Source organism: Ostrea edulis, chromosome 4 (genome assembly GCF_947568905.1).
Source record: "Ostrea edulis chromosome 4, xbOstEdul1.1, whole genome shotgun sequence".
Classification (NCBI taxonomy): Eukaryota; Metazoa; Mollusca; class Bivalvia; order Ostreida; family Ostreidae; genus Ostrea; species Ostrea edulis.
In genome coordinates, this window is record NC_079167.1 from 21,326,294 (window position 1) to 21,353,469 (window position 27,176).

General features: G+C 36.7%; 2 protein-coding genes and 1 long non-coding RNA gene across 8 annotated transcripts in view; 2 read left to right on the plus strand and 1 right to left on the minus strand.

Annotated features, from left to right (window-relative positions):
* LOC125672461 (scaffold attachment factor B2-like) overlaps positions 1–13,649 on the plus strand; it is a 15,533-nt gene extending 1,884 nt beyond the window's left edge. The window contains exons 2-20 of one of the 6 annotated variants that reach the window (XM_048908718.2): positions 2,805–2,895; positions 2,991–3,022; positions 4,560–4,661; positions 5,241–5,312; positions 7,476–7,590; positions 8,396–8,960; positions 9,424–9,458; positions 9,564–9,658; positions 9,759–9,908; positions 10,007–10,127; positions 10,255–10,407; positions 10,534–10,727; positions 10,895–11,058; positions 11,205–11,333; positions 11,517–11,660; positions 11,883–12,092; positions 12,220–12,365; positions 12,750–12,902; positions 13,125–13,649. In XM_048908718.2, coding sequence (XP_048764675.2) covers positions 2,805–2,895; positions 2,991–3,022; positions 4,560–4,661; positions 5,241–5,312; positions 7,476–7,590; positions 8,396–8,960; positions 9,424–9,458; positions 9,564–9,658; positions 9,759–9,908; positions 10,007–10,127; positions 10,255–10,407; positions 10,534–10,727; positions 10,895–11,058; positions 11,205–11,333; positions 11,517–11,660; positions 11,883–12,092; positions 12,220–12,365; positions 12,750–12,902; positions 13,125–13,471 — 3,018 coding nt within the window. In that variant the 3' untranslated portion in view covers positions 13,472–13,649. The remainder of the gene's footprint in view (positions 1–2,804; positions 2,896–2,990; positions 3,023–4,559; positions 4,662–5,240; positions 5,313–7,475; positions 7,591–8,395; positions 8,961–9,423; positions 9,459–9,563; positions 9,659–9,758; positions 9,909–10,006; positions 10,128–10,254; positions 10,408–10,533; positions 10,728–10,894; positions 11,059–11,204; positions 11,334–11,516; positions 11,661–11,882; positions 12,093–12,219; positions 12,366–12,749; positions 12,903–13,124) is intronic. The other 5 variants (XM_048908720.2, XM_056162187.1, XM_048908721.2 and 2 more) reach the window with 5 other exon arrangements.
* Positions 13,650–13,875: 226 nt separating this feature from the next.
* The window catches only part of LOC125672459 (SAFB-like transcription modulator), a 33,016-nt gene continuing 19,715 nt past the window's right edge, over positions 13,876–27,176 (plus strand). The window contains exons 1-6 of the mRNA XM_048908716.2: positions 13,876–14,647; positions 17,822–17,875; positions 19,230–19,347; positions 21,666–22,347; positions 25,954–25,988; positions 26,186–26,274. Coding sequence (XP_048764673.2) covers positions 17,834–17,875; positions 19,230–19,347; positions 21,666–22,347; positions 25,954–25,988; positions 26,186–26,274 — 966 coding nt within the window. The 5' untranslated portion in view covers positions 13,876–14,647; positions 17,822–17,833. The remainder of the gene's footprint in view (positions 14,648–17,821; positions 17,876–19,229; positions 19,348–21,665; positions 22,348–25,953; positions 25,989–26,185; positions 26,275–27,176) is intronic.
* On the minus strand, positions 19,631–27,029 carry LOC130054033 (uncharacterized). Its single transcript, XR_008802290.1, has 2 exons — positions 26,582–27,029; positions 19,631–20,080 (listed from the first exon to the last, which is right to left on the minus strand). It is a non-coding gene; the product is annotated as an uncharacterized LOC130054033 (long non-coding RNA).

Sequence of the window (27,176 nt, forward strand, 5' to 3'; positions counted from 1 at the left end):
TCAAAGTCTTTCGTGTTTTAATATAAAAATAATACTACTTTTTTCGGTCTGGTAAAATGTGATTCGGTCCGGTAATGTTCCTGTGTTTACCAGACCGAATGTCCTGTAAAACATTTCAACATTTCGCGATCACTAGGGTTTTATCCAGCATTTAGTTGTTACTACCCATTTTATATTTAAGGGGAATTTTTAGAATGTAGTCATGAGATTCCAGGGGATGGGGGACATCCATGGAATATAATATCCACAGATTATAACAGTGTGATTGATTACTCATTTTATCTATATTGTAAGTCTGACAATTATAGAAAAGGACTTAGAATATAAAACAAATGAAGGGATTTTTTAATCTGTGGAAGGGGAAATATCCATTTGTTGCCAAGGGGGAATGGTGCCTTTTACCAGTAGTAAAAACAACCTAGATAAATTCCTGATTATTATCCTTCAGAATAATACAGTCAATTTCATTGGTCAAGGGCTGGTCACGTGGAGGGAGACAATTCGTGATGTTATTATTTAGCACTCCTCTCTCACTTGAGGCCGCATTACGCAAGCTTACACCTCAAACATCGCCCGGTAAATAGTACCTTATCATTTGACAATTAAATCACATTATATATAATAAACAACAGAAATGATGGATTTGATGATCATTTTTTTGCAAAACCCCATGTATGATATTATGTGCTTATTTGGTCTGTTTGAATTAGTGATAAATGATTATTACTGAATATTTGCTCAATACCACAGTATATACCTTATAGTTATTATACTGCAGATTGAATATTTGTATTATGTTAACATAAATACCATTACTTTTTTATACCGCTGTCGTCCGTCTGTCCCTTTAACTTTGTCTTCGCAACTCCTCCTAAACCCTTTGGGAGATTTTTGATGAAACTTGGTACTAAGAAAGATCACAATGTGGAGCTGTGCATATTGCAAGGGGAATGCTGTCCATTTAGGTTTTTAATGGAGTTGTGGCCCTTGGACTTAATTTTCTCTATTCAAAATACTTTGTCTTCGCTACTTCTCCTAAACCCTCTGGGGGATTTTAATGAATTTTGGTACAAAGAAAGATCACAATATGGAGGTTTGCATACTGCAAGGGGAACGTAGTCCAATGTTTTTGAAAGGAGATGCGGCTCTTGGACTTTTTTTCTATTCAAAATGCTTTGTATTTGCAACTCCTTCTAAACGCTTTGGGGGATTTTGATGAAATATGGTACAAAGAAAGATGTGCATATTACAAGGGGAATGCTGCACCACTATTATTGAAGGAGTTAAGGCCTTTTGAGTTAGATTTATTTTATGCAAGTACCTTGTCTTCGCAACTCCTCTTAAACACTTTGGGGGATTTCAATAAAACTTAGTACAAAGGAAGATCACAATGTGTAGATGTGCATATTACAAGGGGAATGCTGTCCCACTATTTTTTAAAGGAGTTACAGCCCTTGGACTTAGATTCCCTTGGACTTCGATTTATTTAATGCAAAATACATTGTTATTGCAACTCCGACAAAATCCTTTTGTGGATAATCCTTTCGTGGATTTTAATTTAACAGTACTGTCAAACAAATGTTAAACAACGATAATAAAACCTGTGGCCTCTGTTTACTTGTCAATTATCTTTTGCTGTGGTGTCCGAAATTTTAGTCCTTTTGAAGATTGAATTAGGAGACAATTGTTTACCCAGTCTTGAAGGTAATCTCAATTACCTCCACTTGTGAATATAACTTACATGGCACTGTTCAAGATATGATTCCTGTGTAAATTAGGGGGAAAAAATTTAAAAAATGAAATAAAGAGGTATTTTATTTCATGTATTTTATTGTTACTTGTAATTTTTTATGCTTACTGATTCAAATATTTTGGGGCATATAGTTTTTGATCTGTCTGTTTATCTGTGGAAAAAAATTAAACCTTAGCCATGTGTATGAAGAAGTTATAGCCCATGGGCTTAGATTTGTCTTTGCAAATATCTTGATTTTGCAACTCAAAGAACATTTTATATTGATTCAAATTATTATCCTTGGATATTACCATACAATTAAAGTGTGACTTAAACAAAAATGGCTGATAAAGTTGAACAATCCAGAATGGTTAAGAACAACAAAAGGCTCAACTTTCCTGAAAAAAACCAAATCCAGAGTATGAGATTATATAGGTTTTTACAAGATAAAAGATGGGTCAGCATCCAAACAAAACGTTATATATTAACATACATAGTTGAAAAGTTTTGTAAGAGTCTTGTTCAAAGGCGTTGACAGAGGTGTAAATGAAGCTTGCATTACACGCCCTCTGGTGAGAGAATGCACATTTAGATGCATAAAATTGAAGAAAAGGTAAAAATCAAACATCAAATTTGCATATTTGGTTCGTTGCCTTGTAAATGCATTTACTATGGATTTATACACCGGAGTTAGCAATCAATACATATGATGGAGAACAAATTATGTGACAGGACATGATTTGGGAAATTCATTTTGATCTGACAGCTAATCAATAACCCAGTATCCCTTACAAACAACATGTGTTTCTACTAGAATTCAGAGTTTTATGTTGTCTCAAATACTGTATGCAGCAATTCTTTCCCAATTGATGTTATTGAGAAGCCATGATGAATTGTCACACGCACACAGTATGTTGTGATTTTTGTGTGAATTTATTTTGCTCTTGTTTTTGATGAAATTTTAGACTCTTCTATATTATTGGACTATGACTCATCTGCTTCCTTGACCTCCTTGAATTTTAAGAATTACTTGGCTTTTACTTGTTTTTGAGTCTGTCTTTGTGATTTTTAGGCATTGGAAGAGGAGGGGCAGAACCCTGAAGAATTTGATTTTGAATCTACAGCCACACCTAAAAAAGGAGGAACTGCTAAAGTCATTGATAGTAAGTTTTGACATCTATGAACAAAAATTATGTTTGTTGATTACTAACTATACAAGTGTATAAAAACTAATAATTTTGATGCTAAATTTTTGCAGAATCGGAGGATAAAGATGAAATTCAGGAAAAGGTACAGTATTTTCAGTCTCTTTATATGTGTAACTGATGTTGATTGGTTGCCGTGATGGTCTATTGTTTGTTGATATGTTTGTATGTTCTTTTACCTCCTATTTGAACATTGTTCACTCCTGTAGAGACATCACAAGCTGTAGGTGAAGTGCCACAAATTTTGACCCATTGTCACAACTTGATATTATGTATAAAGGGAGGGTTCCTTATCATGCCAATGCCTACCATGCCAAAGGATCTGTGTTTTGAAAGTCATACCCCAAAAAACCTGAGGTTTTTACTTCTGATGCTGGGCTGTTGATGAATTAACAGTCACTACCTATGTTAGATAGGTGTGATACAGTGTCAGGATCTGAGAAGATGTTGGTTACACATATTTGTTTTGTTTTTTCACATTACAACACACAGTTTTGTGATAAACATTATGACACAGGTCTTTGGTATGTCAGTGTAGTTTTACAGAACATTGTTTTGTGGTTTACACTGTGCTATAGAGAATTGTCTTGTGGTTTACGCCGTGCTATAGAGCATTGTTTTGTGATTTACACTATTCTGCAGAGCATTGTTTTGTGGTTCACTCCGTGCTATAGAGCATTGTTTTGTGATTTTACACTATGCTGCAGAGAATTGTTTTGTGGTTTACTCCATGCTATAGAGCATTGTTTTGTGGTTTACACTATGCTGCAGAGCATTGTTTTGTGGTTTACTGCGTGCTATAGAGCGTTGTTTTGTGGTTTACACTATGCTGCAGAGCATTGTTTTGTGGTTTACTGCGTGCTATAGAGCATTGTTTTGTGGTTTACACTATGCTGCAGAGAATTGTTTTGTGGTTTACTCCGTGCTATAGAGCATTGTTTTGTGGTTTACTCCATGCTATAGAGCATTGTTTTGTGGTTTACTCCGTGCTATAGAGAATTGTTTTTGTGGTTTACAGTATGCTGCAGGGCATTGTTTTGTGGTTTACTCCGTGCTATAGAGCATTGTTTTGTGGTTTACTGTATGCTGCAGGGCATTGTTTTGTGGTTTACTCCGTGCTATAGAGCATTGTTTTGTGGTTTACTGTATGCTGCAGAGCATTGTTTTGTGGTTTACACTATGCTGCAGAGCATTGTTTTGTGGTTTACTCCATGCTATAGAGCATTGTTTTGTGGTTTACTCCGTGCTATAGAGAATTGTTTTTGTGGTTTACAGTATGCTGCAGGGCATTGTTTTGTGGTTTACACTATGCTGCAGAGCATTGTTTTGTGGTTTACTCCGTGCTATAGAGCATTGTTTTGTGGTTTACTCCGTGCTATAGAGAATTGTTTTGTGGTTTACTGTATGCTGCAGAGCATTGTTTTGTGGTTTACTGCGTGCTATAGAGCATTGTTTTGTGGTTTACACTATGCTGCAGAGCATTGTTTTGTGGTTTACTCCGTGCTATAGAGCATTGTTTTGTGGTTTACTGCGTGCTATAGAGCATTGTTTTGTGGTTTACACTATGCTGCAGAGCATTGTTTTGTGGTTTACACTATATCAAGATATTTTTCATTTTCTAGGAAGGTGAAGATGAAGAGTTGGATGAATCTTTACTGACCTCAGAGGACGGCAAAGTAGAGAATATTGATGACATAGCTATTGATGATAACAAACTTCTGGAGGTACAGACTTCTGGGATTGCATATTTTTTTATTAAGTATATGATATTTTTCAATGTTTAGAATGCTTTACTAAGTTATTTCTAATAGTCAGCAAAAAATTTGAATGTCATTTGTTGAGGTACATGGGAGATACAGAGCTCACAATTCTTTGTTATGTAAACAAGACTCATGCCATATTTTTGTTTACATAGGTTAAAAAACTAGTAAAAGTTTTGTTTAAAGCAGATTTTTTCAATTTACAAGTTAATTCTGAACACAAATAGTTTCTAGTGTTTGTCACATCTCATTTTGTTGTAAACATGCTATTTTCTATCAGGCAATATACATGTAAACAAAAACTTGGCTCGAGCCTTGTTTACATAACAAAGAGTTGTGTGTTGTATCTTACTTGTAACTCAACAACTGATGTTCAAATTTTGGTTGACCATTAGAAATACTTTAGCTAAGCATTGTAAACAATAAAAATGGAAAAATGAAAGTTGAAAAATTTTCAGCTCAAACCGTGTCCATGCCCCTTTAATGTCACAGTATATGAACTTAACAATGAATGATTGAAATTGATATATTAATTGTAATTAGGATGCACCAGACACAACAGAACCTATGGAGACTGATGTCAAACCTTCCAGTGAAGAAGCTGAAGTCAAGCAGGTAAGCACACCTCTAGTATTAAATCTCAAATCTGAATGTCTAATGAAAAAGGCTTTTAAACTCAATATTGACTCCAAAAAGTATTGTGTACAGTAATAATGACCTAGGAATCATTGCACATGCGATATATTGACCAGGTCATTATTAATAATGATTGCTAAGTGATGACTGCAAACAAATTTTATAAAACTGAGTTTAGCAAAGTACCGAGTTTTAAGTGGGTGACCTGATACTTGAGTAGACAGAAAGTGACTGCCTAATATGACCCAGAATCATGAATATATTGTTCTTATTATCAGTTCAGCTGCTTCCAATTGCAAGCTCCGGTCATTAGGGGGTTTCCTCACATGATGCTTAATTCCTGACTTCTTTGAGGTGCTGTCAGAATAATGAACGAAGAATTATAAATACAGTGGAACCCCGTTATTACGTTTTCCATTTTGTCACGATAAAATAACGTAATACCGGGGGCAACGTAATAAACGTTCCCAGTGAAATCCGTTAAAAATATCGTTTGGAAATTGTATATCATCCGTTGGTACTCCGTGAAGGGGTGTGTGAATATATCTTTACTGTTTCTTTGTTTAAAAGACTATGATACTTTGTTTTATTTACATCTTATCTTTAATGTCCGTAATTCTTCATGTTCTTATCCCATTTCTTTATTTCTGGTGTAGGATTCATAAGGATGTTTTGATAAACGTCGCTTTTCTGCATTCGTTTGGACCGCCATTTTGTTCAACTTTAAAACAATGCGTTCATGTAAATTTCTCTCAATAACTCGTTCCGGTTCGTATTCAACATTCGTATTAAAAAAAATAACAAAATATCGTTTTTATTAAGTTCGCTAATTACACAATACACAATGCAATAAAAAAAAAATCCCATCCAAAAAACAACAAAACTATAGATACAAAACGCACACGATACCCAACACTTACACACTTTTCTCACCAACGATAAACACGGAGAACAATTTAAGCGCAATCCACATAAAAAAAATATAATGATGCACGAAGATTTCATTTACAACGCTAAATGATGGCACTAAAATCACGTGCGCATCAGGGGATTTTAGAATATTCATAGAGGTAAATGCCGTGCACGAATCGGCCGATAACACAGGACAGTTTGATTTGTGTATGTATGGACGAGATTTACGAACACCCAAGCTGCATGTCCAAACAACAGACAATTTTTTAATTGAACACCTTTAGTCACCTATGTCCAAGAAGTTACCCAAGCGGTTTTAACATTGCTACGATAAATCTTGTCTTTCATGTTTGGTACCAAAGCTGTCTGTAAATAGAGTTTTAATAGCGAAGGTAATCACACTATGCTGAACACGCAGGTAGTTGAGAAATTATTTCTTTGATTATCAAAATATGAAAAATGAAGTAAATTTCAAAGAGTACAATTTCTAAATAAACATCATTTAATTGTTTATCACTGGCTTCTATACGGGGTATTCACCTGTATTGATGTCGCTTGATCTATCATAGCGTGATCAGTCAAGCGTCTCTAATCCCCAAACAGACCAGGAAATTTACGTGGTGACTGCCTCAGGCAGTCAAGGTGTGAATGGCTTATTATTTTGAGAATCACTATTGAATAATTAGGGGTTTATTACGTTTTCGTCGGAATTTTTACAACGTAATACCGAGTCCCGGCATCTTAGGACAACGTAATAACGAGGTCTATTTTATATAGGTTTGTTAAGAAATGGTTTTGTGCTTTGAAATTCCAACGTAATATGCGGACTAACGTATTAAAGGGGGAACGTAATAACGGGGTTCCACTGTACAGACTAATGATCTTAGTCTTATAGAAATACTTAACCAATTGCTGATGTTTAGATGGGAACTTATGGGGGCAAAAGAAGTAAACAAAGACAGTTGTCAAGATGGGAACAGAAATCAGCCTGACTTGAATTTTGATGAAGTCTTGGATAGGAATTTTGGGTGAAGAATATGTTGATGGAGAGAGTGAAAATCATGTCCAAAAGAAATTGCTCTTTTTTTTCTCAGAAAGAAAGTTTACCTTAATTCTGCTGTATGTCATATATATCAACAATTGGAATTGTGTGTAGGATGTTTTGTTATAGGATTCTGGAGTTCTTAATTTATCAACAATTGGTATTGTATGTAGGATGTTTTGTTACAGGATTCTGGAGTTGCTGTAGAAGCCACATCAGAATTGAAACAGGAAGAGGAATCTGAGACAGCTAAAAATGATGGTACCCCGGAGCCAGCAACTGACAGCAAAATTAATGTTCCAGGTATTTTGTACTAATAATGTAATAATGATCAATCATGTTGAAAGTAGTAAGGTTAGGGGGTGGGGGTGTGATTTAAGTGAAGTTAAAGTTTGTGTGCCAGGTTTTGTGCTGGAGTTGGATTCCCCTACAGCTGATATATTGCCATGAGATTTCCTGAAATGGATTTACATTGAAGACAGTATTCCTGTTTATGTTATCCTGAGTGCATTTTCGCTCCTAGACACCATGGACTCAAATTTTGAGCTTTGAAATGGATATCGATTTGGAAAAAAAGAAATAAAATTGGTCAGGTTTGACGAACTGTTCATTTGCTAAATCTGAAAGCTGATTGATCATGCACTTCTCTGGATACTTCGTCAACCTAATTGAAATGAACTCTTGCATGTTTGCCAAGAAGAATAAAATCAAGCCACGAAGAATTGATGATGGTGAAAACATTGACATGATTATTACAAGTTGAAGAAGACGAAGAAAATCACAAAACCAGACTGATAATTTTGTGAAGATTTCAAGAAGATTATGCATGTAAAACTTCAAAGTGAACACAAAGACACGAGTATAAATACTGCTTTTAAGATACTGAACAACGTTTGGATCAGATATGGCTTTGGAATTCCTTTTTATCACATGCGTGTATGATGTTGCAGGATTTAGTATTGTTAATGATATTATAATTATCTAGAGAAATAGTCCTATTGGTTAATCATTGGTCTATAATCCCTTGCCCACGAATCGCATATTCCATTCTTTATCAGGACAATTAGAAATGTTTAGTCATAAAATTTAATGAATTGAATTTCTGTAGCTGCTCAGTCTACACCTAGTGTTGAAGTGGAGGTCAAAAACGAAAGCCAAGAAGTAACTCCTAAATCTTCTGAAGCAAAGAAAGAATCTCCCAACAGTGAAGCGGCACAGACTGACGTAAGCACCAAGCCGGAGACGTCAAATCAATCCAACTCAGAAGAATCTGCTCCGGCCACCTCCAGTGTTACGTCGAGTGTTCCAGAGACTGCTCAAGAGGAGAAAAAAACTGCTCCAGACACAACACAGAATCCAGAGGAGCCCGAACCTTTAGATGTTCATGTGGACGACACACAAAATGACCTAGATTCTGATATTCTTGAAAGTAAAGCTCTTAAATCTAATAGTAAAGAAGTAACAGCTCAGAGTAGTGAGGCAATGGAGACATCTGGAGGTGAAGGAGCCCCAAGCAGTTCTACCGTCGCAAGCTCAGAGAGTAACCAGGAAAGTTCAGGTACTGAAAAGGTCGACGCTTCCAAAACTACCGAAGCCGATTCTACGCTCTCTTCCACCACCACCACCACCACCCCCAGGCCTGGAGAAAAGACGGAAGACAGCAAGTCCAAAAGGTCGGTGGGGTTTGTATGGTACATTGTATATAGCTTTCCTATTCCTTCAAGGGAGATGGCATGTCTCATCAAGTAGAGACGAAAAGTTTTTCTGTCCCTACATCGTAGAATGATGACTAGGATAGAAATTACAAGCTCCCTTTTTCTCTCTATAGTCCCATTTTCACATCTATAGACAAACAAAAAACATTATTTTAAAATCATTTAACCTCTTTATTATCACATCCTGTACTATAACCCATGACTAAATGTAAAGTACCACACTGCGTTCCAGACTGCCAGACAAATGTCCAGTTTCCAGGAACCTTCCGAATGAAGAAGTCTTTCTCTGCAGAAGTCAATGAAGATTCCGAAATAGATATACATGCACACATTTCATTTAAATCTAATCAACGTTTCCTTTCAGATAATCTAGCTTTCATAAATTGAACCCATCTATAACATTTACTTTTAACATTTTCAGTACTGACACCAAGGAGCCGAAAAAGGATGATAAAGGTAGGCAGGCATTACCAATAGTGACTTGATTTATTGTTAAACAGATTTCTTTACTGGTGCGTTTTTGGATGTTTAATGTAAAATGGAATACTTTCTCACCGACAGGAAAAGGCACCTCTGGTAGGAATCTCTGGGTCAGTGGACTCTCGTCATCGACTCGGGCGACGGATCTGAAATCCTTATTCAGCAAATATGGGAAGGTATGATGAATTCTTTGTTGTGAATATTTAATAAGAGTACAAGATTTTTAAGGTGATAGGAAATAATATTTGTTGGATTAATTATGATATTTTGCAACAGGTGGTGGGGGCTAAGGTCGTGACCAATGCTAGGAGTCCGGGGTCCAGGTGCTATGGATTTGTCACCATGTCTACAGCTGACGAGGCATCCAAGTGCATCCAACATCTACATCGCACAGAACTCCATGGGAAAATGATCTCCGTAGAGAGGGTATAATTGACAACAGAATTTGTAGTATAGAAATCTGTAAGAATTTTGTGTTTTAATTTAATGTTTTGTTTTTGAAATCTTCATATATATTTTTACAGGCTAAAAATGAGCCAGGGGCACAAGCAAAGGCACTGGCTAGTACTCCTAATGGGAGCCCAACAAGTCGTGGGACGAAAACTGATGACAAAAAGGCACCCCCAGTGAAACGGGATGATAGAGGTACATGTAAATGTCTTGATCAAACAAACTCTTTAAAGTCCCACAATTTAGCCTACAGGAAGTAAAAATCCATAATACGTAATGTAATGGAAGTGTCACATCTTGTTGATAAGTCTGTTTTGTGCAGGTAAGAGAGATGACAAGAAACCAGTGGAGAAGAAGGATGAAAAGAAAGATGTGAAAAAGGATGATAAAACACCAACAAAGAAGGAGGACAAGAAGGACAGTGGCAAGAAAGACTCGCACTCTGCCAGAAAAACCACTCCTAAAAAGGCTGATGGTATGATCCAATCATACATATAAATATGAATTTTATGTCATTTTAGTTGAAATTCTGAGTATCTTTTAAAAAGCATGAGAAAATGCAACATGCTTTGGACTTCCAATTATAATTCATTGTTTATAGACAAGTCAAGAACGGTGGTGATGGACAAAGAGAAAGGAGAACCAGTGGTTGTTGTCAAGGAAGAGGAAGCGAAAGAGGCCAAGGAAGGAGCACCTGTGGTAAGGGCTAAGTCTACCACGTCCACTCACTCCAAGGACAAGACTGACCACAAAAAGGAGGAGAAAAAAGACCTCCTATCATTTGATAAGATCAAGGTAAGCATGATGTAGGTGTTTTTTATGTTTATTATAATGTTTAGGGACATTTACAAGTCGTTTGATAACATAATGTCTGCCCAGTTTGTACACTTCAACTTCACTGTAGGTGATCCTTGTGATGTTAAAACATTTACATGTATATTAGACTACCTGATTTATTGTAGGAGGAAAGAGAGAGGGAGAGATTGCGTCAGCGGGAACGTAGAATGAGGGAGGAAGAAAGGAAGAAACGATGGGAGATTGAGCAGGAGAAGAAAAGACAGAGAGATGTTCACATGAAACAAAGAGCTGAAGCAATACGCCTGGCACGAGAAAGGGAAAAACTAAGGTCAATTTTCAGATTTCAAGATGAATTTGATGTTTATGTGAACAAGTTTCATTGATCAGATTATGTACAAGGTGCATGTGAAGAAAAAGTTGTGATGAAGTTGAGCAAAATGAAAATACAATTTCGAAGTTGTTTTTCTTTACCAGGAGGGACAGGGACCAGTTGGAGAAGGAGAAATTAGAGCTGCAGAGGCTGGAGAAACTGAGGCTGGAGCAGATCGAAAGAGACCGACTGGAACGGGAAAGGGAAGACAAGAGACGGTTAGAGCAGCTCAGGTAGGCTGGCGGCCCGTAAATTACTTAAAACGGTGACAGTACAGTGACAGATAATAATATGTATAAGAAATGGTACTTGTATGTATCCACTGGCTGGAGGCAGAACAGACTATACACATTTATGTATATACAGATATAAATACATTTCATAGAATTAAAAAAGAATTTTTTTTACATGTACAGGCTCGAGGCAGAACAAATGAGAAGGATGGCTATGAAGAGGCCATATGAATCACGCGGAGCTCGAGAGGAGTTCTGGACAGAGCCTAAGCGGCAGGCCATCTCTGATGCACGATTCACCTCTAATTCTTCATTTACCTCAGACAGGTAACATAATTTACATAGTGTAATTCATAAAGTTCTGATTGTTTTGCATGGTTACATGTTTCATTGCTTTATGACATTGTATATTTTTAAAAAAAAGTATTTTGTAATTTCCTATGAGTGTTGAAATTGTGTGAATGTTAGGTTAAAAGACTGCGTGTTTTTGTCATTTGCATGCCTTGTTATTTGGTGATGGTGAATATGTTTATATCCCCTACATATTAGATTATATGATGATAGCAGAGACAATAGAATGTCTGACAGAAGTCAAACCGCTGCCTTTGACAGGAAAGTGGAACGCTACGACAGACGTGAGGATAGAGTGGCAGACTCCAGGGACAACCGTGGAGATAGGTCATTCGGAGACAGGCGAGAGCGGGACAACTTCAGCCGAGACGGCCGTCAGGATCGAAGAAGTAATGAGAGATTTGATCGGTGAGTGTTTGTCAGTAGTGGAAGGTCAAGCCATGATGAAAATTTAAAGCCGTTTAGAAACCATTGTACTAAAAGAATATAATCTGGTAATTATGATTTATTCATGATATTGTGATTTTCTTTTCAGTGAAAGAGATCGAAGTAATGTTCGTGATGACAGAAGAGACAATTTTCAGCGGGATAGATCAGACAGACGAGATGATCGGGACAGTGATAGAAGAGGGGCTAGAACTCCACCTCGAGATAGTCGATCAGAATGGAAGTCAGAGAGGGGTGAGTACAAGTCTCTAGATACAGACAGTGATAGAAGGAGGGGGGGGGGGGGGGGGGGGGGGGCTAGAACTCCACCTCGAGATAGTGGATCAGAGAGGGGGGAGTACATGTACATTCCTGTATATAACTACCTAGAAATAGTAATCAGAAAGTTAGAGAGAGTGAAGTGTAACTCCACCTAGAGCCAGTAGGCAGTGTAATATTAATTAGTTTTCCTTATAGTTGACTGAAGCACCTGTTAGCAATTAGGGAAATTTGTCCAAATTATGAACCTAGAAAATTTCTGAGTTTTGAAGACAAAAAATAGAGCTTTTTCAAATGCCTTGAATGACTGTTGCAAACTGTTATAATATAAAGTTAAGAGTGTGAATTGTCTATTTTCAGAGAGACAGGGAGGGAATGACACCAGGATGGTTGTTCGGGGCTCAAGTTCTGGTCGGGATAATTGGCAGGGAGGAAGTAGTGGCTCCAATCTACAGGACGACAGAGGTCGATCTCGTGTGGGGATCACTCACAATCCCGGACCAGGTCTGCTTGGTAATTATCTGTACTGAATTTTTACATTTTGTAGAACCTTGATTTTGACTGATAGTGCACTTAATCATGATATAAAGAATATCCATTTTATAACCTTCATTTGGCTTTGAAGTGTGAAGTGCAAACGGCTTCTCAATAGATTTGATCACTTCATATCCCAGATGTGTATGTTTTATTGGTAGAGCAGCTGATTCAACATGCCTTTGTGTATTTTGTATACAGGTAGTGCACCAAGCTCACAAAGGAACTGGGGAAGCAGCTCTGATAGAAGTAAAGTCGAGAGCAGCTGGTCTGCATCCAGGCAGCAGATGGAGAGCAGGAGCTCGGGATCTCAGCAGCAGGAACGCTGGACCGGGGGAAGTTTAGGTCTGCAGGCTGATGCTCGTCAGCAGACCTTTGGGACTCAGATGGCGGGGGGTATACTGGCCGCAGGAGTTCCTAACATGTTGCTAACTTCCGTACCACAAGCTGCAGGAATGGTACTGACCAATACGTCCCTTACGAGAGGTCAAGCGGAGCCTAGATTTGATGCCTATAAGAGCATGCAGAGTCAGTTTAGAAGATATTGAAGAATTATTGTAGACTCTTTGTGCATGAAAAACAATTTGTGCATGCAAATTTTACTTTCATTTAATCACTGTACATTTGATCATGAAATGATTTTAATTCATTGTACATAAAATTCAATCCCATTCATACAACACAATGTCATTTGAATAAAGATTACTATGAAATGTTCAATAAAAATGAGTTTGTCTAGTTGTCAACGCACTGGCTAGTAATATTCTACTACTCTGTGAAGAATCTTGTCTAGACCATGTTTTCGCTATGATATTTGGCAGGAGTAGATTGTTGCATACCAACAGCTTTTTACCTTTGACATTAGTAAAACAAAATTTGATGTTGGCTCAAGAACATTGATCTGTCAGAATTTTGAGAATGCAGTACAACTTGGACCTCGAGGTGAGATATTGCTCGTCTTGACCAAGGTTTATGGATGACATTTCAGTGTAGTAATAGACAATGTGCCAAAACCATATAGATCTAGTCTGTTTTTAGTGGGTATATAATTCTGCCTATTTGGGTGATTTCCAAAGATTCATCACTATATATACATAATATTGTATATATTAATTTGCCAAAAATTGGTGGGGAGGACATTGTCCACAAGTTCAAGTTCTGGAGGACTAATTTCCATGCAGGCCTAGGTATTGATGCGTTGCTATGTGTGAACACCACTGAAATTGTTAAGATAAAAATGATGATGGTGTAGGAGAGCAATCCAATAGTTGTAAATGTATCTACAAATATTGCCGACTTTGTGGATGTAATTTGATACACTCTTGAAAACATTAAAATTGAATTAATATCTACAAAATTTACCCTTTTTAATTTGAAATAATCTTATATGATGTAATTTATTACTTTTGAAATGGCCCCGCCACCCACATTGCTTTCTTGTGTAGGTCTACATTCTGTACACAAAATCGACTTAAACTTGTACGAGTTAACTAAATCTCTGATGTGAAACTCAAAATGGAGGCGAGATAAGGGAAAAGAAAAGGCATCAGAAATATTTTGTATCAATATATTCACGGATATTATATTACTCGACACATCTTAATAACCACGATTGTAAACTTGTCTGTGATATTCCAAGTCTGGGGCGTTTTATTGTCAACAGCACCTAGTTCGAGAAGGCAGTGATCGAATAAAACGCCATTTTGCGCCCTTGCTTAGCTTTGGTAGGTGTTTTAATATTGTTAGTATTTTACTGTCCTTCTTTGTGTGAAGAGATATAGGCTGTTGAGGATCGCAGTCAAAAATATTAATAGCAAGCTGGATCTTATATCAAAGTCATGTGCACCCGGACTGCCTGATTAGTTTGATACTGCACTGGGTATAGCTTAGATAGAATGTTCTATCGCTAAAATGATAATGTCCTACGGACCCGATTTAACGATAGAATGCGTCCTATATACCTGCAATGTAGCAAAATGAAAATTGCACACAGTGCATGTTTCGGTAAAATTATGTAACACATCACTCATATGCATTTGGAAAGTTATCTTAACGACCCACTTGGGCCGTTCTTATTTGCAAATTAGGTAAGCGTTCGTTTTTGGAAAACAGCATGCAGCAGGGTGTTCCGATGGCAGTTTCCGGTAAAATGGCAGTCAGTTCGAATCGAGAAAAGTGACATTTCAAAGTGTTGAGTTTACAATATTATTATACGATTTTTTACAGTGTTAAGGACTTACAAATTACCAATGAGGTTAGTTGTATATAAATTTAACTTTAAATGTACGCGTTTATTCTTTGATAAGTTTAAAATCGTTTTGGAGCGATTCCGCAATTTTCTGCTACATTACGGGTATATGGGAGGTATTCTAACTGTGGTGAGGGCCTGTCCCGAGACACAGTTAGATTATTCTAACTAGGTATAGCTATATAGCTCAAGGACTGTCGGAAGGAGTTCCAAAGATGATTTGCAATTACGCTACAATAACTCGAGGAGAGAGAATTCCGTTGATTATTTCCTAAATCAATGTGAAAAAAAAGAAATCTTCATAATGCTTGAAGGGAACATAAAATCCAAACAGAATTTTATGAAATTCATTAGAGGCCTACTTTAAAACGAAAGTAGTTTCGCAGAATTCAATGATTTTTTAAAGTGGAGTAATTCATTTGGGTGTAAGGACGATCCGTCCCTAGATGGTCCGTCCCCTGGTCGATTCGGCCCATTTTGCTTAGTCGATCCAGCCCCTCCAAATTTTTTTATTAAAGATATAATAAATGATTAATTACTTAAGAAAAAAGGTTTTGGCATGCATATTACAGCCGTTAATTATCAAAATTAAATAACTGCTTGAATTAGGTATGTAAACAAAATTGTTTACACAACCCTCTTTGCAAAATGAGGGTTTATAATTTTTGTTTGAAGTGCAGTGGTCAGTACAATTGGTTTTGAAAAGGTGTGCTCCTTAATTATTGTAAAAACATCATTATTTAAGTTTGTACTGCAATCAATGTAAAAGTGTGTCCATTGATCATTGTGAAAATACTTTTAGAGTTTTTATAACTGCATTGTTGTTCAATCTCTGATCATTAATTGGAGCTTACAGTAACCTAACTATTAGAAGTATTTTTGTTTTTTTTTTAAACTCCAGAAGTTCAAAGAATTGCTCAGAGCTTAGGAATATACTGTTTGAAACTAAGTCCAAGGATTTATTTATAAGCCAATCTTCAAAATGGCCTGTCATTCTGACAATGGAGTTTCTATGCCAGTACTACAAAAATATCATGCGTGAAATAGACATCTGGTGTTATATGTCGTCAGAGTTACATTACTACGGGAAATTATAATGGGAATATGATATACATGCAAAAATAAATTGATAATCATTATCTTTTTTTTTTTTAATTCGGCCATTTCTACCCTACATGCAAAGAAAGCAGTAACCACAACAAACATTGGGAAACAAAAAATTTCCTGTAAATGGTCAATTCATTCAAATGTATTTTAAATATCTTATAGAAGTCAACAAAACCTTGAAATTTCACATTTAATTGTTGAAGAAGTTGATCTGTAGACTTTTTTTTTCCATTACAGATACAGATATTGCCCTGAAATTTACATATAAGCTTCCTCTCAGAGGAATACAAGTTCAGTTTACATTTCAGCTGGATTGGCCTTTTTGTTCATGACCTATATTAACTATAAAGTAGGTCAAATAGCTTTCCAGGCTTTTTTTTCATTATGGGTACAGATATTTAGTCAAAGGTTTCCTCTTGAAGGAATACGAGTTCGACATTTTGTCACAACCTCCCTCTTGGAGAAATGCATAATCAGTTCAAATGTCGGATGGATTGGTGCACCATGACCCACTTTTTATTAAGGCTTTTCTATTCAGAAGGTGTGTTGTATCACTTCAGAGTGCATAAGATGCTTCAAGGTTGAATTTCACTGTCTGATGGGTGTATATTGTACCATTTGCAGTACTCTTGTTAATTATGAGGTGCTCACTGTTCAAGCCTTCATCTGGAACATTAGATCAAATAAATAAGTGATCAATTAATTACTGTAATTTGATTATAATTGATATAAATGATCAAAAGCACTGCATGTGCCCCTATAATTGTTGGTTGAGGACCATACTGTGATTGATATTTGTTTAATGGCACACACCCCTTCATAAATGATTATTATAGGTAAATTTTACAACACAAAAAAAAACCCATCTGCACTGCAAATCATAATAGGTAGTGAATGTTTACTGTGCTGTTTCCATAAATTGATTCATAAAATAAAGAATACTGATATACAATAATTATACAAATCGGGATCGTTCTTCGTAAAATGTACCACATATTGACTCTAATGAACATAGAACTGATAGAAGATGAGTCAAATTTACTTTCATTCCTAACGTCATAGTGGGAAGTATTCAGAATTGTAATTTATTGTTACCAGTAATATTGTATGAATAATTCCTTATAGGAGTTATGAGATTGATCACTGTATGTTATTTTCACTTTGTTATTTAAGCTATCTGCACTCTTGTTGATTTGCTACTGACTGAACCATCATTAACGCATTAAAAATGTCGCGAGTTGTACGGCAGGAAATTTTTTATGGCAGTAGTATACACATGTAAATCAGACACAGACTTCAGGGTCAAATTTTTACTCCCACCCCACCCCACCCCCCAAAAACTGACTTATTCGCAAGTATGTATGGTATATCTGCATTGGGAGACAAACGGGGGGGGGGTTGATTGTTGAAAGTAATCATAATAATAGATGAGTTTTATGAAATTACATTTTTACAAACATATTTTTCATTGTGAAAAGTTTTGTCTGGCTGAAATGATTTGAATAAATAATAGGCATTGTTTTTCTTACTTCCTTTTTAACAGACCTAAGAAAACATGGATAAAGGGGAAGACCTTCTACTTCTTGATGTCATTGAGGTGAGTTTCTGTTTATCTTCTTGATGTTATTGAGGTGAGGAAAGGAAACATCAGCGTGGTCAAAGGAAATTCCAGTTAATTTTTTACATCTTTTCCTTGCACATTCATATTGTAAAGCATATCTTGCTATATGGTTGATTTTTTTTTCAAAGTCATAGCGACAATTTTCTCTAACTTGTTTAGAGCTTGTCGAAGCACACATAATAAATATATGGGGAGAGATTGTCATTTTGACATCAGAACTTCTGACAGTTCACTGTTTGAAAAGCTAGGAAAATTACCCTTCGATATTTCAGTGGTAGTTGACCCACACACAACTGACACAATTCCATTTTGGAGATCAATCACAAAACTTGTTGCTAAAACATCACACTTGGTTTGCTTGTTGACACCTGTGTTTCTTTTGAATGAAAGCTATCTTTTCATTGGTTCTTAGGTCGAACCCTGGAACCAATGAAAACTTTGCCACAGTTTCCGTGGCTTAATCTGCCAAGGGTTTGTGGGGAGCAGAGTGGGCCGAAAACCCTTGGCTTGCAAAGATCCAGCTTAACTTAAAAATCTGAATCATATTTATGATTTTCTAATACTCTGTTTATTGATTGTCTAATTATTATAAATACAGATTAAATCCTTGCTGTACTGTCATCCATATGATTCTCTGATTTATTTGAAGCAGTGTGTGAAATTAATGGTAGACTAATAGACAAAATCAGTAGAGAATTTGTCAAGTCTATAGTGAGATGAATATTTTAAGACTGATTTTCGATGGAGTGAATTAATGCAGTCTTCAAGACAGTTATGCATTATTTAATTAATTGATTGTATCTTGTTTAACATCCCTCTTAAGAATTTTTCACTCATATGAAGATGTCACCAAGACTGGTGAAGGGCTACAAATTTAGGCCTATGCTCAGGGCTTATGGGCATTTGAGCAGTGAGGGTTCTTTAGTATGCCACACCTACTGTGACATGGGACATTCGTTTTTAAGGTAATCTCCAAGGACACCTGATGCGGAGCGTTTGGTGATGGAACTGTCACTATCTGTTTTAACGACTTAGATCTGTCGAGGCAGGGATTCGAACCCCGACCTTTGGCATGCGGGGCGAGCGCTCTACCTCATGACCACTGTGGCAGTTTGCACTTTCTGTAATCCACTATGTATAGGAATTAGACTTTAAAAAATATCACCAAAGAATAAACAGTGTTATAATTCATCTATGCATATTCAAGTTATGAAAGAAAAGGTATTTGTTTTTGGTCTATAGTAAGCCAGTCAGGTGTATAGAATTTAAAATTGTGGTAGACAAATTGTCTATGGTGGAGAAAAGTGTCGCAAATTTATTGTTTTATCAGATGGATGATGAGGAGAGTTATCGTGATTTGATTGGGACGGAGGACGGAATGGAGAGTGATCTGATTGAGACGGAGGACGGGACAGAGAGTGAACTGTTAGAGGAGGAGGACAGTGAAGGTAAGTTTACAGGTGAAAATACAGGTAGGAAATAAACAGGTGTCCTGTCACATGCTGCAAATATTTAATGATAAATGATCAGTATCAATTCACTTTGTATTGTTCTGAATTTTTGTCAAACACAGTGATTGTTAAATGTTATGGCTACAAATTGCTGAGAAGGATGATTAATGTGTAGTTTGTATGTCATGTGTTAATGATTTAACACTAGTTATTTACTTTGCAGCTGTTCTAAACTTTTCTCAGAGAAAGTCATTATTGCAACAAAATTTAGAACTAAACCTTTACACCGGAATTTTTTTTTTAAAAAGTTGACATTTTACAGCAGTTTTGTAGCAAGAGTTCATACTCTTTTAAAGATATCATTAGATGAATATACTTGAATTATAAGAATTATGATACTGAAACAATGTAGAAAATCAACCACATGTTCCAAAGTGAAGCAGTGCTGAGAATCCATCGTATGTTCCAAACAGTGTAGAGAATCCATCAATGTAAAGAATCCATTGTATGTTCCAAACTGAAGCAGTGTAGGGAATCCACCACTTGTTCTAACTGAAACAATATAGAGAATTCACCGAATATTTTAAACAATGCAGATAATCCATCTTATGTTCCAAACAGTGTAGAGAATTCATCGTATGTTCCAAACAATGCAGAGAATCCATCAATGTAGAGATTCCATCGTATGTTCCAAACTGAAGCAGTGTAGGGAATCCACCACTTGTTCCAACTGAAACAGTATAAAGAATCAAAGTGTTGTAAACTGAAACAATGCCGAGAATTGATATGATGACAATTCCATAGAAGTAATTGAATGATGACGTGCCGATTCGTAGTATTTGTGTGATTTGCTAATGTGGTTGTAAGTCTGACTGAAAGATGTAAAGGTTTCACACTGAATCTCTCACTACAGAAGAACCTCCATCATGATATTCAGTGACAGTAGCCAGAAGGAAGTCAGAAGAGGTGGAAACAAGTCTCACACCCCAATCATTTTGTGTCAACAGATAACTTTTTTTCTGATTATCAACAGAAGGAGCAAGAAAGAGGGTTTCTCTGTCCAAGAAGATGCTGCCAAACCTGAATTTTGTCCTCATGAAGATGTGGACGTCTAATGGTCATTGTAATCATTGGTGAATTGAATTTGAAATTTCAGCAGCTCATGAACGTAACGGGGAATCAATTTCAAAAGTAAAGACTTAAAATGGTTAGAAACAAATGCACAAAAGAAAGATTGTGATACCTGGAAGATCATCAAAGAAAGTGGTAAACAGACGAAATACATTCCAGCTTGTGTGAAAGCCCTGCTGTATATGAACTGGAAGCAATCTGATGATATTGTAGATGAGTGTGTAAATTGTTCAGTTGCAGATTCACATATGATGTTTTATAGTCAAACTTGATAGGGGAAAGCTGGAGAAAGTGATGGGTGAAGATGACTAATTAAACAGAAGTGATTGAGATTAAAGGATAATTGACAAAACCCACAGAAAACAAATCCCATAGTGGACAAAGGAACTTTAAAAATTTTGCCATTCAGCTAGAAATATTTGGAGGACAAGGAGAGAATAAACAAAAAATGCTAAATTATCTGTATGCCAAGGAAAATAGATGAAGAAATTGAATGAAAAAAGATGCATTCAGCATGTTTAGATGTGAACATTTCTGGGTGATGTTTTCCAATGAAGATGAAATCAAGACTGGAATTGGTGTGGAAAATACTATCATCTGATATTTACATTTTAAGTGTATCGTGTATAGGGAAAACAAAAGAAAGCCGGAAGTTACAGAGTTACCACAGAAGATGTCCGTTCTTGTAAGAAAATCATTGTTGGAAAAGAACAGGTTTACAAGTCCAATTAATAACTGATTGTTTGACAGAAAGTTTAACAATGAAAGAAGAAATGAAAAGAACAGCTTACAAATGAAAATGCAAAATGAGGACTGCTGGAAAAGAAATTAGGACTTCGCATGGTCATAAGTATTTCTGCTATTTCATATGTGACCGTGAACAGTTTTGATGGAGAGCATATTGTTTACTTTGAGAGCCAATCCATTGCAGCACCCAGTATAAAAGGAATCCTAGGAAATAAATTTTGAACTGAAAGCTGTATAAATTTTTCTTACATCTGTCCTTTCCAGTAATCTTTTTATTTTATTTTTTACATCTTTCCTTTCCTTTCACCACTGTCTTTATCTGGCTGTCATTCCATCTTGTTTTTCACCTGACACTCCATTTAGGGAAAGTTCAAGGAAGAGTGATTACAGGTAAAGTGAGTATTAGTATTAATGCATGCTTCTGTTTTGGACCACAGTGACACAAGGGGAAGAGGAGGAAGAAGTCCTGAGTGAGTCCCTGGATGTCTATGTGGATGATGAACAAAATGATCTGGATGCTGATATTAAAGACAGGCAGAGAACTGTCAGTGATAAAAGTGGAGGACAGAACACCAGCAGCAAAGACCAGAGAACCAGCCAAAGGTCCAAGGAGACCAGTGGGCAGAAGAGTAGTAAGGAGAAGACAAACTCCACTATGAAAACAAAAAGCAAGCCAAGCAGCAGTGGAAACAAGTCTAGCAGTAGCAACAGTGGGCAGAAATCTAGCTCTAGTAGTACACAGAAATCTAGTGGGAGTGGGCAGAAGTCCAGCAGTGGGCAGAAGTTGAGCAGTAGTGTGCAAAAGGTTAGCAGTAACAACAGGGTAAAAAATACTGGCTCTAGCAGTACACAGAGAGTGGGCAGTGGACAGAAGTCAAGCGGCAGTGGACAGAAGTCTAGCAGCAGTGGACAGAAGTCTAGCAGTAGTGGGCAGAAGTCTAGCAGCAGTGGACAGAAGTCTAGCAGTAGTGGGCAGAAGTCTAGCGGCAGTGGGCAGAAGTCTAGCGGCAGTGGGCAGAAGTCTAGCGGCAGTGGGCAGAAGTCTAGCGGCAGTGGGCAGAAGTCCAGTGGCAGTGGGCAGAAGTCTAGCAAGGAAGATGACAAGGTCTCAAGTAAAAGGTTGGGTTTGTCATAATCAATTAAGTTTTATCAAATCATATGTATGCTTTATTTTGATTTGTAATAATTTCATCTCTTTCATTAACACAATATATTACAGCGCTATGCATTTTCCACCAATGCTGTAATATGCATTTTCCATCAATATTTTTTCTGTATTTTGGTGTATACATGTATTAGTTACAATGAACTACTATTTTTCTGGTCTTTCCGCATGCTCACACAGTCGTGTGTGTACATGTATATGTGTGCATGTGTCCGTAATGTCCCTGGTGCCAAGTCAATGATTTGTAGTGAGTTTGTACTTAAAAGGCAAATAAAATAACCAGAACTGTCAGGCTCTTCACATTGGTTCCATCACAGCAGATGAATTTGATAACAACCCCTTATTTTTCTGATGTGATTAGCTTAAAAACCTTAGTCTAGAGTAGGTACCAGTTCAATTGTAATTGTACATGAACAGAGTGAAGAATGTGTAGTTGGGTGTTTGTCATGAAAAACTAATGCCAAGTAAAGAGTCTGCACTGTTGTCAGTACAGATGAAGACATGTCAGAATCCTAGGGACCCTGAGATGTGGTAGTCCGCTGTGTTCTTTTAGAGAAGGTCCTTTGTTATCAGAACTAACCTGAACAAGTTGTGATCTTTGTGGCAATTTTTGATAGATGCCTGTTTGTTGAGCTTGCGTGGTAGTCTGAGAGATTTATCGGAGATGGTTTTTTGCTGGCATTGGTAATGACAAACACCGAGTAAGAGAGAGAGAGAGACTCTTAGTCCAACATGCCTAATGCTTGCACTGGAAATGAAGGATAGAGTATTTAGAGCAGATGTGGAGTCCTTGGACTGACTGATGATGTTGGTGTGTAGAAAGTGATTAACAAGTCTGGTGAAGAAGTTGATGAAGTGAGGAATTACTCCCAGTGAAGTGATGATTTGAAGCTTGATGATGTTTTATGATCAGAAAAAGAATGAAAAGAGTAGGCTGTATTGTATTTTTGAACGATCAGATCATGAAAATCTAAGGTGTCAATTAAATTGAATATCAGCAGAAGACTTGAGCTGCCTGTAAGATTCCACTCATGGACCCAGCAACGTGTTCCTTTCTCCCTGTGGCTGTCGTCTGCTGTGTGCTGTGTCTTAGATATTCTTGTGTCCTTGACCTTGAGCAGGTACTGGTAATTTGTAGCCAAGCATCAATATACTTAAGGACCATGTCATTCAGCGATTCTTTGATTCCAGTGACCCCATTTTAAGGGATTTGTACTTTGCCTTGATGTTGATGAGACGCATAACCCGCTTTTGGTGATACTTAATAGAATAATGCCACTCACCTTTGCCAGCTTAGCCTCGCCTTAACCCACTTGGGATGATGTAATGGCCATTCATCAGCATAACATCATTCTCCAACCTTTGAAATACAGATAATGGAGGGACAGGAAATCTTGTTTGCCGCTTATAGTATAGAAATGGTCATTTAGCTCCAGCAAACATAGAAATGATGATTTTCCTTCAGGCTGTGATGTAGAGATGATTTGCCTTCAGGCTGTTGGTAATAATGATTATTTTCTTAATTAGCCTGTTAGAGATGATGGTTTACCTTCGGTCTGTGGAGAAAAGATGATTTCATTTCTGCCTGTGAGATGTAGAAATGATTGAGATAAAGATGGGTTCCCTTCTCTGCCTATGAAATGTAGAAATGATTGAGATAAAGGTGATTTTTGCCTATGAGATAAAAAATGATGAAGATAAAGATTGGTTTCTTTCTGCCTATGAGATGTAGAAATTATTAAGATAACAGTGATTTTCCTTCTGCCTGTGAGATGTAGAAATGATTGAGATTAAGGTGATTTTTGCCTATGAGATAAAAAATGATGAAGATAAAGATTGGTTTTTTTCTGCCTATGAGATGTAGAAATTATCCAGATAAAGGTGATTTTCCTTCTGCCTGTGAGATGTAGATGAGATAAAGATTGTTTCCCTTTTGCCTATGAGATGTAGAAATGATTGAGATAAAGGTGTTTTTTGCCTATGAGATAAAAAATGATGAAGATAAAGATTGGTTTCCTTCTGCCTATGAGATGTAGAAATGTAATATTAAGATAAAGGTGATTTCCATCTGTCTGTGAGGTATAGAAATGAGACAAAGGTGGTTTTCCTTCTCCCTGTGAGATGTGGAAATGATTGTGATAAAGATGATTTTTCCCTGATGCATGATGTGGAGAAGATGAATCTACTCCAGCTCACAATGAATAGACGAAAGTTGTCCCCCACCTTGTGATAAAGAAACAAAGTAGACATGACCAAAAAAAATTTATCAGCCAGTGCTGCAGAGACGATGGTTTTTCTATAGGTTTTTAGGTCTATAGGAGATGATGGATTTGTTTCAGTAAGGCATGATGATTTTCCTTCAGCTTGTAATGTAGAGAATATGATTTTCCTCCAGTTTATTGGTGAAAGTGATGGTTTCATCCAACCTATGCCACAGAGATGATGATTTTCCTCACCTACCATTGCTTGTAATATGCTGCACATGCAATCCTTATCCATCCTGTTATGTACAAATTGTAAATGTGTAAATCCTGGATGATACAAACTGAATGTGGAAAACATCAGAAGACAGTGGAGTTCTTGAAATTGTTGATGGTATTAGCCGAGTTTCTGATGGAGTACAGCACGTTGTGCAGTGAGAAAACACACTCCTGGTGTTTGTTCTTTGAGTGTCTGAGATAAAACAATTAGTAACCATGCGTATCGTATTGATATAACTATGTACTACCCTTAAGTTAAAGAGCTGACAAAGAATTATCCTTTGTGAGGGTACCTGTTGTCAAGGAATGAAGGAAAAGGATAATTTGATGCATTACTTCTCTAACAAGGAAGATAAACAGCCCAAAGGTTACTAAGCTGTTGGCATTAATGGACAAGAAAACATTGATGGTTTATCTTCAGTTTACCACGGAACAATAGGAACACCTTTTCTCATTCCATTCCATTAAAAACGAGTAATTTCAGTGAAAGGCTATTGACAGAGAGTTACGGACTTAGCTTCATTTTGTCATTACCAAATTCAGGTTTTCACGTAAATGTGACACCTTTGAGTTTCAATTTTAAATCTATATCCAACTTGATGTGAAAAAGGAAAAAATAATCCATTTAACACTCGGAAGCGGTAGAGAGTTGGTAAACGTGTAGGGCTGTTCTTTTCATACTGTGGTGGTTTTTAAAGGAGTAATAGAAATGGCAAGCTGGACGCTGGGGCAATTAGACTAACAAAGTGTAAAATGTGCTTGGTATAATCCCGAGATCTGGTGACAAAAAACAAATTCTTTACATAGACTGTCAATAGAAGAAAGACTTGAGGTGATGAATCTCTCGGAAGATGGTAACATGTGGAAAGAATATGGAATTCAATCCATTTGTCAATAAGCCACATTGTATACTGCAGGTGATGAAAATTAGACTCTGAGTAGACCTTGATGATTTAACTGTTAGATATATGTCTACAATTCTAAAATATTTTATTAAAAAGAATTGCAGCATTATATCAGCATAATATTTGCTGATTAGTCAAGGGTTTTTAACATTTTCTCCACCCTAAATTTTTTCAGTTGTACATCAAGGGATACGAAGAAGGATGTTCCAGGTAATTTCACCTCTACTCATATACAGATTTATTTATAAGAAATTTAAATTCCTTGCAACTTGCTCAGATTTTATCAGTTTTATGTAGGGCAATAAAACCTAGCCTAATAAAAATATTGGTTTTATTTTTGTAATACTGCAATACTTCTGACACCCTACGGAGATGTTGTACAATAGATTTAATTTTATATTTCTCAGTAGTACCGTCTTGTAATCTGTGGGTCAGTGGCATCTCGACGTCCACCAGGGCTAACGATTTGAAAGCACTATTCAGCAAGCATGTCAAGGTAATTTTTAGCTTGAGTTTAAACTGTGTACAGAACAGTGGAACCAATTATATACTGACATCTCAATGAAGTCAACAGGAAGAACTGAAAATATAGAGAGGAGGATATGAAATGTACTGAAAATAACAGCGCAATCGATAACATGCACAGAACGCTGTCTATTTTGAGTAAATGACTGCGGGGTATTGATCTTTATTTGTGTTGTGTAGGTTTGTTTTGTTACCTCAGTGTGAATTATTCTGTTTAGGATTGATTTATCTGTCCGTACAGTCACAAAACAGCAGTTTGATGCAATATGAAAACATACCTGTTGCGGATGGGATCATCACTGAATTACTTGTCAATGCTTCACAGTTCTAGAGATTACTCTCTGGGGCATGTTTCGAGGAAGGTCTTTTTCTGAAGATTGCTCAGCTGGCAGTAATTGTTGTACAATAGTTATCTTGCTGACTATGAATTCGTTTTCCTTGCTGTGAATTCCTCCTTCAGCTGTGACATTACTTAGAAAGCTGTGACACGTCTCTGAATTGTCTTGTTAGATTTTAAAGGTCTATTGCAGCAATCAATAAAAACTATCTTTATTATCAATGTGCAAATGAAGGGGTTCTTAAACAAACACTCAAGTCCAGCTTAGCTGACAATTGCCACACTTCATTAATCTGCTAGGTAAGTCAGCCATTCTTTGTTAATTAGGTAACACCTGGATGAGGATTTGGCTGTTTATCCTCGAATTAAACTGTCATTGTCCTGGAGTGTTCAACTGATACAGAACTTTCAAGGAAGTATAGTAAATAGGCTTACTTTAGTATGAAGGAAATAATCTTAACCGGTCATTGCCTTAAAGTTTCTTAAAACTTCCTTGAACATCAAGAGAGTAACACACCTACTTTAGCATCATTCAT